The 12105-nt window shown below is 33.6% G+C and overlaps 1 protein-coding gene across 2 annotated transcripts; it reads left to right on the top strand.

Annotated features, from left to right (window-relative positions):
- Nucleotides 1–368: 368 nt before the first annotated feature.
- On the top strand, nt 369–4097 carry LOC137717760 (S-adenosyl-L-methionine-dependent methyltransferases superfamily protein). Of its 2 annotated transcripts, none has more exons than XM_088699125.1 (3): nt 369–689; nt 1651–2632; nt 3738–4097. In XM_088699125.1, the coding sequence occupies exons 1-3, from the start codon at nt 674–676 to the stop codon at nt 3823–3825; spliced, it is 1086 nt and encodes a 361-aa protein (XP_088555251.1). In that variant the 5' UTR covers nt 369–673; the 3' UTR covers nt 3826–4097. The 2 variants fall into 2 exon arrangements, with proteins under 2 accessions (XP_088555251.1, XP_068313328.2); XM_068457227.2 differs by having other exon boundaries at nt 444–689; nt 1521–2632.
- The last annotated feature ends 8008 nt before the right edge of the window (nt 4098–12105 follow it).

A 12105-nucleotide genomic window follows, 5' to 3' on the forward strand; every position in this document is an offset into this window, starting at 1 on the left:
AGAACATGCACGATATGAAGAAGTTTTTCTTGACAATTACAATGAAAAACATCTTTAGGGGCATTATGTGCTTGTGATTAAAAAAATACCTCTCACACGTTGAAGGTGTCTATTAAAAAGATAGGATGAAATATGGGTGTTGGCCTCTCATAAATTAGTTGGAAAAATGAGTGTTAGTCATTCAAAATCAAAAACTTTGGATGGGCAAATATGTAAACAACTAAAGCAACACATTTTTAGGGGTGCGTAACTTTCGTGATGAAAAAATGTTTTACGCACGTGTGGAGTGGCTAGTGGAAAAGAAAATGAAAAATGTGGGCTAGGTGTTTAAACGGGGTAATAGGTTTAAGTTCAGAATCATGTGTCATGATTATATCGGTAAGATATACCAGGTGGCTGGTGTATCGTACATCTAATAAATACCCGGTAATCAACGGTCAGTATGGAGGAGTTCACTGTGTACGCCCTACGCTTGTTCTCTTCGTAACTTACTCTCTCACGGTGCCCGCCCACCACCTCCCTCGTGTCTCCCTCTGCGAGAAACCCTAGTTGAATCAGCCACACCTCACAAGACAAGCAAAGAGGAAGCAAATTTCATACCATTCGGATTGGTTCACGCCACTTCTTCAGCTCCCCACCATAACAAAGCAAGCTTTTGTACTTCACCGTATCCATGTCTGCTGCATCAGGTCAGCCTCACCTCTCTTTCTCTACTCATATATACATATATATATATATGTATGGATATGTATTGATTTAGGTATAATATCTATGTATTGAAGTTGTGTTTAGCTGAATTGCAGTAATATGATTTTGTTCTTGGCCTCTGGATATTGTGGTGTGTGCAACTCTGTTAAATCTCCAGAATTTGTGAAACCCTAAATCCGGATGATGCATTAAGCACTGAATTTGGTTTCAAACAAGAAGCTTATTAGGAGATTAGAAAAATCGTACCATCGCGCAGTTCGCTCTTCAATCAATAAATGAATCATAGTAAGAAGAAAATAAAGGGTGGGGAAGTTTGAATCTCAGTTGAACAAAATGTATACAGGATTATGATTTTTATGCATTTAGCGATGGCGAGAAGCTGCGCTGGCAGGCTTGTTCGGTGTAATTTCTGGACAAATGGGTGATAGTTATTTTCTCTTGAGAACAGGGTAGGAGTTCGTTACCTGGTCGGCTTTTATTAGGTCTTGTTATATGGAAGGTGAAAGGTCTTTGAAGCGTTCTGCAGAGGCTTATTGAAAATAGCCTCTTCAAGTTTGTCATTAACTTGACTAAAGGGAAATTCGAGCCGCTGATCGTTTGGTGCCTTTCTCCTTCCTAGTTTGGTTCACTTGCTTGAGATAAACTAAAATGTGCTGGTCTGTTCCTCCTACAAACGATTTTGCTGCTTTCCCCAATTTATTTCCTTGTTTCACTGTTTAGTTTTGCTTATGTCATAGGATACTACACACGCATTTGTAATTCAAATTGTATGTTTTCAAAATTGTAACCTTAACCTTTTGACCTTTTTTCAGGTTATTTTCTGATTAGATGCATTCTTCTGGGTGATGTTTTGTAACGTTCTAAAAGCAAGTAGATGCTATTATCTGTCTAGAGAGGCCTTCCGTCTTCCCACTGTGATCACTAGTAGTGTTTCTTATTCAGGAATCTTCAGTACTATGAGAGAAGTCAAGGTTAAAGGTGCGTCTGGTTTTTGTTCTCTGGATTCTGGTGAAGAATCTCAGATCCTACAATCTGAATCAGCTAGTGACAGCCATAGACAGGCATCCTTAAATGTGCAGTTCACTCCTGAAATAGAAAAGAAGTATGTCCATCATGTTTATGATGCTATCGCACCTCATTTCAGTTCAACCCGGTTTGCTAAGTGGCCAAAAGTAGCCAATTTTCTATCTTCCTTACCTTCAGGATCTCTTGTTCTTGATGCGGGATGTGGGAATGGGAAGTACTTGGGATTTAATCCTGATTGTTTTTTCATTGGATGTGATATAAGTGCTCCTCTTATCAAAATTTGTGCAGATAGAGGGCATGAAGTGTTGGTTGCAGATGCCGTAGACCTTCCATATAGAACTGGTTTTGGTGATGCAGCTATATCCATAGCTGTATTACATCATCTAAGTACGGAGGGTAGGAGGAAGAAAGCAATCGAAGAATTGATCCGAGTTGTGAGAAAGGGTGGCTTAGTTCTAATAACAGTTTGGGCTGTAGAACAAGAAGATAAATCATTAGTTGCAAAATGGACTCCACTTACCGAAAAGTATGGAGAAGAGTGGATAGGACCTGGTAGTCCTCATGTTCGTAGCCCTTCATCTCGCACATTGCAAAGCATCCCAGAAACAGAGGAGAGTAGTTTGGGAGAGAATAAGAAAGAGTCCGAGCAGAGTGCTACACAGAGTTTGCAAGAAAAAACCTCTCAAAGTGAGAGTTATTCAGGGACTTCTTGTGATGTGAAAGATGCAAACGATCAACAAGAATATTTTGTACCCTGGCACTTGCCATATCACCGTGCTGAAGTAAGTGGTGCTTCTGCTTGCGCTCTTGCAAATGGCCTTGCAAAGAAAGATGATAAAAAGGGTGCTGTTGTGTACAACAGATATTACCATGTTTTCAATGAAGGCGAGCTTGAAAGGTAACTTGTCATTGTGTTTCTTTTTCCATACTGTATGTATATTGTTTATCAACAAATTAATAAAATTATACGTATATTTTTGTTATGTCTCATTGCTACGGTTGTGCTGTGTTGTTGGCTTGCTGAAACTGAATTAACATTACTTGAAACAAAGAAACCGAACTCACAGGGGGCAAAACTAATCTTTTATATGTCTAGTGCCTATTAGGACATAATTTTATGCATCTGTTTATATGGATTTGTTATGAAGCTGGATCATAAGAGCAATACTTTAATGAGTGGAATCGTAGGAGCTGTTTAAATAGTTGAGGCACCCCAGCACAATGGTTTACATCTGTGAATCAATAAATGGTCAAAGTAATTCACTCATAAAGTATTTGTTATATTGAAGACATATAATATACAATGCAGATGAGTGGGGTAATATATAGATACTTACAAGGTTATGATCTATGTGTGGCTAACATGTCACCAAATTTTGTTGACTTTTTGCCTGAATGATGAGTTACCGTTTCTTGAATTAGGGTTCATGGCACAAAGTCATATATTCTAGTGTTATATTATTATAAGTAAGTTGTGTGAGATAACCATTCACGTTAGAAGTACAGAGGCCAACTCTAGAAGTGAGTACGAGAAGAAGCCTTGTCGGCCTATTGGATTTGGCCCAAGCCTTTTCAGTGGGAGAAGGATCCCAATCATTACGGCAAGTTAGGAGAGTTTTTTCAGTGTGCCGAGAACATGGCTTGATACATATAGTGCCATAATACAGGTGGTTGGATGCTTAAAAAAATTTCCAACCGCTTGTATTATGACACTGGTTTACCGGACCGTGTTTCTGGCACACTGAAGATTATCTCCTAAGTCAGGTAGCACCGTCCTCTGGTGGTAATTGCTTGAGTTAAGATCACTGCCCAGTTGCTTTGTTGATGCAGCTCCTATGTATCTAGTTGGACTTCTGTCTCGTTTTTTTAAAAAGAACTTTGTTAAAGGGTATTTTAATTTTGGTGGTCACTGCCCAATTGATGCTTAACTTAATGTTCTGACAATACATTTACAATTGATGCTTAACCTCACCGGCTCATTTAATTTTTGCTCTATTTTGCAGATTAGTAGCTGGGATGAAAGATGCTGTAATCGTTGATCGATTTTTCGACAAATCGAACTGGTGCATTGTCCTCGAGAAAACGTTATGATAACCAGGACCAATTAATCCTTGCGGGTTAAGGTTTGCCAGCGAGTGTGCAGCCTGGAACAGCCAAGGTGCAGCAGCAGAAGATGCACTACTGTGAGCTCCTGAAAATTCGTTTGTTTCTAATGTGCCATGGAAAAAAACTGGTTTGTGACTCTGAGGAATTGTTTTTGATTAATACCTTTATTGGAGGTGGTTGACGCTGCAGTTTGCAGTAAGCTTAAGCTGTGGATGTTGTTTTCTGCACATGGAAAGAAGAATCCAACATTACTTTTATTTGTTGTTTCAAGATTCTCATTAAATACCTCTCATTTACACACTCAATAAGAAGCCTACCTACCATTACTACCTTCGCTAACCGTGGGTGTTTTGCATGTGAATGATTCCTGACCGTAGATGCATTTTCGGCCTCGCTTTAGTTTTGGAGCTGGCGTGCATTAGCGGTCGGGAACTTTGCATTATTCACGCTCGACGGACCCTTGGATTATCAACAAGTATTTGGCGCTGGATTGGTGGGATCTCTACGTAAAAATATTCTAGAGCCTTCCAAGTATTTGGCGCTGGTTTGGAATTGTATTTATAAAAATCACTTGTGTTCATAAGTATTTTTTGCAAAAATGCTTCCGTTGCCATTTAGTAATACAATTTAGTAGTATTTCTCTTCACTTGTAAGTGAAATGCCTCAGGTTTGATTCTTGTTAAATGCGAATTTGAACCACATTATTGCTAGCCTGATGTGAGGTTAACTCCACTCACTTTCTCTTCGTAGATAATATTGTTTGTTTAAAAAAAAAAAAAAAAAGCACAATGAAACCTATAATAAAATTACGAGTGTTCATTGGAAAAGCACTTAAATACTTTTTGAAATAACTATACATCATGTGCTTCCGAAAAGCAATCACTTCTAATTTTTCTACCATACATGGTTAACTTTTGGTATGTGTTTTTAGTCATTTTAAAAACATTTCAAACACGTCCACCATGATCTTTCCATAAAAAATAAAAAATAAATAAAAAAAAATCATACCTTCCTATCAATGACAATCTAACATGTATAAAACAAATAACCCATAAAAAAAATAAAAAAAAAAACACGACACATTGTCCTACTGGGAAGAATTTGTCGCTTTTGCAAAAGTAGATGTGTGGCTACAAAAATGTTTCCGTGACCATTCCAATGCTATTAAAAGAATCACAACTGCCATTGTTGTGGTTGTAATTATTTCATTTAATTGGTTCCGTCCTTGGGATGGGAATGGCGATTGGCAGGAAGCAATGGAAATCAAACATTTCTAATCCACTATATCCTTTTTATTTTAATATTATTATCAAGAGACTCCTATTTCAATGTGTTTTAAAATGCTGATAATGTAATCATTACATATCTAATTTGTTTGTAGCAAATAAGACATTATTATAATCATATTCATGCAAAAAGTGCGTCATGAATTATTTCGATGCTTAGGAGCTTTTTCTTTAACCTATTACATTTGTGATATAAACTATCCTTCCACTCTTTAGTTTAGCTTAAAATATATAGTAATATCGCTTATAATTCATATATTCATGCACAAGGAACATGGTCCATGTTGTGGTAAGAATGACTGATTTTGCTTTAAATGAAAGTAAAATGTGTTTAATAACATTTGCAGATTGTTAAAACCACGTGATGGTGGTTCAGTTATACTTACCATTTCTCAAATTAATGAGTTCTCTTAATGGCACTAAGGTGTAGGTGGGAGTCCAACTTGGCACTTCTCTATTGAGTGAAAGACTTCAATACTCCCTCCAAATGATACGTAGCGTTCCAAACTAATGATATAATGTCACGTGCTTGAAACATTGTATTATTAGTCTAGACAACAAGATAGTTCCATAGAGGTGCAAATAATCAAGGTTGGCCCAGGTCTAGTGTGGGTTGGACGACCGCCCGGGGCCCCAAAAAATTGAGAGCACCAAATTATTAGGGTATTATATTGTACATAAGTTTTCATAAAAGTATAAATTTATAAAATTTGGTTTAATGATAAAGAAGTTCAACTAGAACTAGTGGTTTTGTTGTTTAAATTTAATAAGGAGGTCCCGAGTTCAAAACACTAAATTTATAAAATTTAGTCAAATGATCAAAAAGTTTAACCATAAAAGGGTTGTTTATGCTGTTTAAAATTAACGAGGACGTCATGGTTTCGAAACGTTGTGTGCGTTTTTTTACTTTTCAATTTTTACGATTTTTTTTTCATAGGAGTATAAATATATTTCTAAATTATTGAGTTTGAAGTGTTTTTGTAAGTATAATTTTATCAAAGTCTTACGTGTGAAAACAAATAATTTTTCTTATATGAAGTTAAGGCATATATTTGGTGTCGACCAGCCCTGCAAATAATACAATGTCATATGAAAAAAAAAATTAATAAAAAATATAAAAAATCTACAAAACATTATGTTTTTAGACTAAAATAGCATGCAACAGTGAATCTGTCCTATAAAAGTGGCGAAAATTTGGCCCCATAAAAGTTAAAATGTAACAAAGATAAATCTATATATAAACTAGCCACAACAAAAAGACAAAATAGTGGCAAAACCCCAAAATGTCCATGGCAAACAAATTTCTCAATATCAATCAGTTAAATATATAAAGGACAAGTCAATCATTTTAATAGCAGTATGTTAGGGGCAAATTAATCATTTTAATCCAAAAATCTTAAACCTATAGCATTATCTCCGCTATTACAAATTTACAATCCCCCTGTCGCTCTTCTCTTTCAATTTTTATTACCGAGAATTGTCATTTGGTTTTGCTTTCAGTAAATTCGACAAAATAGACAAGTAGTTCTCTTTCGATTTAAAATTTTTTTTAAATAAATTTTTTTTTATCAACACAGAGGGATTTTATTTTAATTCCTTCTCTTCACCTCTAACCAATAAACAAATAGCTTATTTTAGTTACGTCTCCTGAAACTCGAATTTTATTTTATTTCTCCCTAGAACTCTAAAATCGTCACTTTTCTCCTTATAACTCAAAGTTCGCTTCACTTTGCTCCTGAAACTTGAAAGTTGTCTATATAAAACTCAAAATTCGCTCCACATTGCCTTGATTTTGTTAATCTTTTATGTTTATTTGATCTGGGTGCACCAGGCTAATCATTTTCTTTTTTATTTTTGTTTTTGTTTACCTCTTCAATTTCTTTTAAACTTAATATTCTCTAACTGTTGAATGTTAATGCATAATGGAGACTTATAATCAAATTTATTGCACATGTGGCCTAATCTTATTGGGTCTTGAGTTCCCCATATGTTATAGGAGGCGACCTATAAGTTTCAGGGAGAAGAGAAAGTCCAAAAGTCAAAGTGGAACGAATTTTAAGTTTCAAGAAGTAAAGTTATAATTTTTGAGTTACACAGACAAAGTGATATCAAAATAAAGTTTCAGGAAATGTAGCTAAAAACAAACCTAAACAAATTACACACGTTACTTAATTTTGTCTTGTGAACTTGATAAACTAAGTTTCAATGGTGTGAGTCATTTGACCAGTCATTTTGTTCCCGATGACTGCCGACTATTTTTCTCAAGAAATTTATAGCGATTCTTTTTCAGCGTGAAAAGACATTGAAGGACCTGGAAATAAAGTTGCCGCAATTAGCTCGCTAGGGTTTTCTTTTCCGAAATAAATAGTTGCTGATAGGGTTATATTTGTATTGATGAAGACGATGCAATAAGTTCCAACTTCTTCAGTTCACCAGACTGTACACACGTTGCACTATATCTATATTCGATTAATTGTTCGGGACAGCTAACATTACGTCTAAACACAGGCAAAACATAAAATATATTGTAATTCTTATTGTGGAGTTCACTCCATAACCTTTTTTAACGATTCGATCTTGTCGATATTTTTGGTTCATCAGGAATAAGATATCTATAAAAAATAAAAAAAATCTAAAATAATCAAGACACGATTATTGAGAAGAAAATAGACGATACAATACTTTAAAAAAAAAAACACTAATGTTAGAAAAATTTAAAACAATTATTCAACGATTAAATTCTCCTCTATCTCTAGTGTATTAAAGTTGTAATATCGCTTGTATTAAAAATCTTAACGATCATATAGTTGTGTGATTTTGGATATAGATGATATTTGAGAGAAAACATAAGAAATAAAATGTTAAATCATTAAAATACAATGTGGACTAGACTTTATAATCGTATATCTCAAATAAGCTTATTTAAGTGATCTTTCAACTAAAACTCATTACATGAGCACAATTATACAAGTGTTCTTGTTTTATTTGTTGCAGGAAGTTTCGTGTTTACATGCACTAACATTTTTTTCGAAAACAAAATTTACAAACTAAATGATGTGTCATCAATAGTAATAAGCACGTTTATCAATACTTAAGTAATAAATCAATCATCAACTTTCGTATCCTTTAATTTTATAAATTTTATCTATAAATTTAATCTCCCTTACATTTCTTTCTGTTTAATATATCCAAAGTCATCAGTCCACTAGGCATACAAAGATTTTGTGTAATTTTGTGTTGTCCAAGGGAATTGCTTACCTCGCTGATTCCTGAATTAATTTTCTTGTCGTATCTTGAGATTGAAAGAGATGTGGACATCCATATATGTCTAATCAGAACGTGGCACAAGTTGGATAATCATTTGACGATTGAGATATTGTAACCATCTCACATGATGCCAGCTCGCATGTAGTCGTGTCGAATGCTAACCGAACTCTCTGTTCATAAACTAACTGCCATCTCATTTTTTGCATAATTTCCGTGCCAAACATTAAAAAATATTATGTCAAAATATAAAGTGATAGAAAGTTTCATTTTAAAAAAATCTTCTTAGCATTTCTCATAGTTGTTTAATAGAGCGATCTACTTAATACGAGAAATAGAAGGTGATAACTGAATTAAGAAAACAATATTTTTATTCGAGTAATGTTAGGTAAACTAACTTTTTAGATCATATTTACAAATCATATAATGTGTTATTAATAGGGAATAAGCATGTTAATTAACACTTCAGTAATAATTCAATTATTAGCAACAACGTCACATGGTTTACCAAATATTGTTTAAATAGATCATTTTTCCTAGCATTGCCTTTTTCATTTTCTTACCAATCTAACAAATATAAAACTAAATTACTTTGTAATCTGGACTATTGAAAACTTAGATATGCCAATTTGTTTTGATGTATACTTTTAATTCGAATATAAGAATAAAATAAATGTTGTTACTAGTACTGAGTAGTATTAGGCGTGAAGATTTCGTTTGTTTGGTGACTAACGTCAAGCACATAATTTGTTATCAGCCCTATGAGATCAAAACATCTCTTAGCCTAATAAGATAAAGTGGAATACTTATTTATTTACATGTTTTATATATTTTAATCTATCACTCTCAAATGACTTATAGTTCGGTTGGTTAAAAACTTTTATCTTTTATATATAGTCTATATAATCTCAAGTTTAACTTTTTCCCTTATTTAATATGGCTGGTATAAAGAAACGCTTCATGTAAAATTTGGCAAGAATTACTACCAAAAAAAAATTAGGATTTCATTCCCTTAAGACATTAGTCCTCCAAATTAAATCTTGGATTTTTGGCTGAGATGATTCACTTTTGACATTTTATTGAATAATCTATTTTAGCATGTCATCGTTATATCATTTTGTGTCTTAACTTGTATGTCGTAAATATATGATCGATCATTAGTATTTGATTTTGATTATTTCAACAACAAAATGTCAAAAATAAATTATTTTAGCTAGTTGTCCTTAAATTTTTAACCAGACATCACTCACATTTCTCTTATTATTGTATTATAAAAAACTCAAAATACTTAATAATTTATGCATTTAGTATAACCAATAAGTAGGCGTAAGTCTCATTCTATAGGTTACACAAGACACCACCTTAACTCGCAGACTAAGACTTTGACCACGTAGTAAGTACATAAAAATTTGACATAACTTGTCCCTTGAATTATAGTAAGTGAAACGTAATAGTATATCATTTTATGAAAAAAATGACTTGCATGCATAGTTATATTGGAACTTAGTGTCTAGTCAAAGGTGGTGCGGCAAGTGATGTTCAAGTTTTAGTGTCTTTTTTATTTATTTATTTAAGGATTGAAGTTACGTGACAGTTAAGTTATTGCAATTGGGTAAACAATCAATTGAGCTGGCTAACATCTAAAGAGGCCATCCCTTTCTTGCTTGTTTTTTGTTTTGTTTTTGGAGATAATACTAAGGGGATTAAAATTTTAAATTAAATTTGTAAATCAAATGATATGTCATCAATGAAAAATAAGCACGTTAATCAATACTTAAGTAATAATCTACATCATTTGGTTTAAAAATTTTGATTTAAAAATTTAGTATTCCCAACACTATCTTTTTTTGGGTGAGATATTAATACATTGTTTATTCGATGTGGTTCTGTTTCTCGATCAAATAGTCAGATTAAATTTGAAGATATTTTTACTTGAATTGTATATTTTTTGTCCTTCTCATTCACGTCATGCCGTACAAAAATATGACATCTTTGTGTTCTTGATCAGGTGATAAAGTGAACATAACTCGATTAGGGAAATACTCATTCATCACTTTGTGTCTCTCCCGTGCATGCTCTACTTTCTCTCTAGCAATAACTTATTTCTTTACGACATGCACAGCATGCATGCGTGGAGATTTCTAGTCCTTTTCAATTTCTTACTTCTGTTTGTCATATGTTCATTGATGCTTTATAGCAAAGACTATATCTTTATACGTGAGCTTGTTTGGGGTGGTTCCTTACTTGCTCAGAGATGTTCTCTTAGTTGGTTTGGCCAATGCCCATGCAGGTAGGTTTCTTTTGGATGGTTCAATTTTAGACATAAATCATGATTTGGTTGTTGGTCGCTGTTAAATATTCACCTTTGGACGACTGCCGCATGCAACAGTGCTGCCCATAAAACTATTTATTCTAGTAGATATGCTTTTAGATATATAAGAGAAGAAGGCCGGAGATTATGTTGGCTACGGACCTAGCTAGTAGTGAATCTGAACCACTCTCACCTACGTCGTATGTGTGCATTCAACTCTCTCTCTCTCTCTCTCTCTCTCTCTCTCTCTCTCTCTCTCTCTCTCTCTCTCTCTCTCTCTCTCTCTCTCTCTCTCTCTATTCGCATGTTTGTCAGGTGTGATGGACCCAAAAAAATATTAGAGAGATCACATTTGTGTATCGGTGAGGGCACCGTTATACAAGTCCTGCATTCATTAGAAAGGTTTTTCTTTTCATGATGTATTGAAGGAGAGCAAATTGAACACAAGAACTCGAATGCATGGTACAAATATGGCATCTACTACTATTAAAATTAACTGGTCCACTGCAGAAGGGTAGTAAGTTAACTTCAAATGTAGTCTCCACAACTATGGATACTTATTACCATTTAATGGAAGGTGGAAAACTTTTATTATCGTTTGCCCTAGGGTGCACGCTAAGGTGATGCAAAATTAACGTCTTAAAATGTAACCAATGGTGTTTTAGCAACTGGGCCTATTGTATCAGCACTTAACACCAAATAGCACATGATTTGCTTTAGCATTACTTAGTATCCGCTTTATTAAAGTAATCATATGTTCAAATCTCATGAACAACTTGTTAATCTAAAAATTATGGAGAGAGATTTTGGGTGCATTTAGTGAGGACATTATTCTAGTTAACTTGACTATACTCAAATATCCATATTGGATGAGTTAATTATTTTCATTTATCATACTATTCTGGTGAATAAAATTGTTCTCTAAACCTATTTGAAATTGTGAATATCTCGTGCAAGCTAGGATTTCATATTTACATAGGAAATGATTTCGTACGACTTAATATATATTTAATAAAATGAAATCATTAAATGATATGGTATGTTGCCAATAAAATTGACGAATATGTACATATTACTTGTTACATTATGTGTTAATCGAGTCTAAAAATGTTGTAATCGTATTTCACCAGCTGAAACTAATTCTTGGTGATCTCATACCGTTAATCAAACTTAGTTTGTTTTTCCAAAATATAAATATAAATGTACTTCACTACTGAGTTTGAATTTGTATTTATGCAACATATTATTTTCCAAAATACAAATACAAATTCTTCACTATTTGAATTGACCTATTTAAGAAATTATATAACATTCAATATTTTTACCTTTTAAGCATTTAAATCCATGTTAACTTTATATACCCTTTTGGAAATGAGTATGTATATGTTTTCGCTCAAATGGTAG

This window comes from Pyrus communis, chromosome 8 (genome assembly GCF_041283825.1).
Source record: "Pyrus communis isolate YQ-2024b chromosome 8, ASM4128382v1, whole genome shotgun sequence".
Classification (NCBI taxonomy): Eukaryota; Viridiplantae; Streptophyta; class Magnoliopsida; order Rosales; family Rosaceae; genus Pyrus; species Pyrus communis.

Bases quoted from the DNA above. Each gene is read 5' to 3' on its own strand.
- LOC137717760 (XM_068457227.2), top strand. From the start codon at position 1,554: ATGTTTTGTAACGTTCTAAAAGCAAGTAGATGCTATTATCTGTCTAGA. The intron at 2,633-3,737 runs GTAACTTGTCAT...TCTATTTTGCAG, and splicing joins AATGAAGGCGAGCTTGAAAG to ATTAGTAGCTGGGATGAAAG.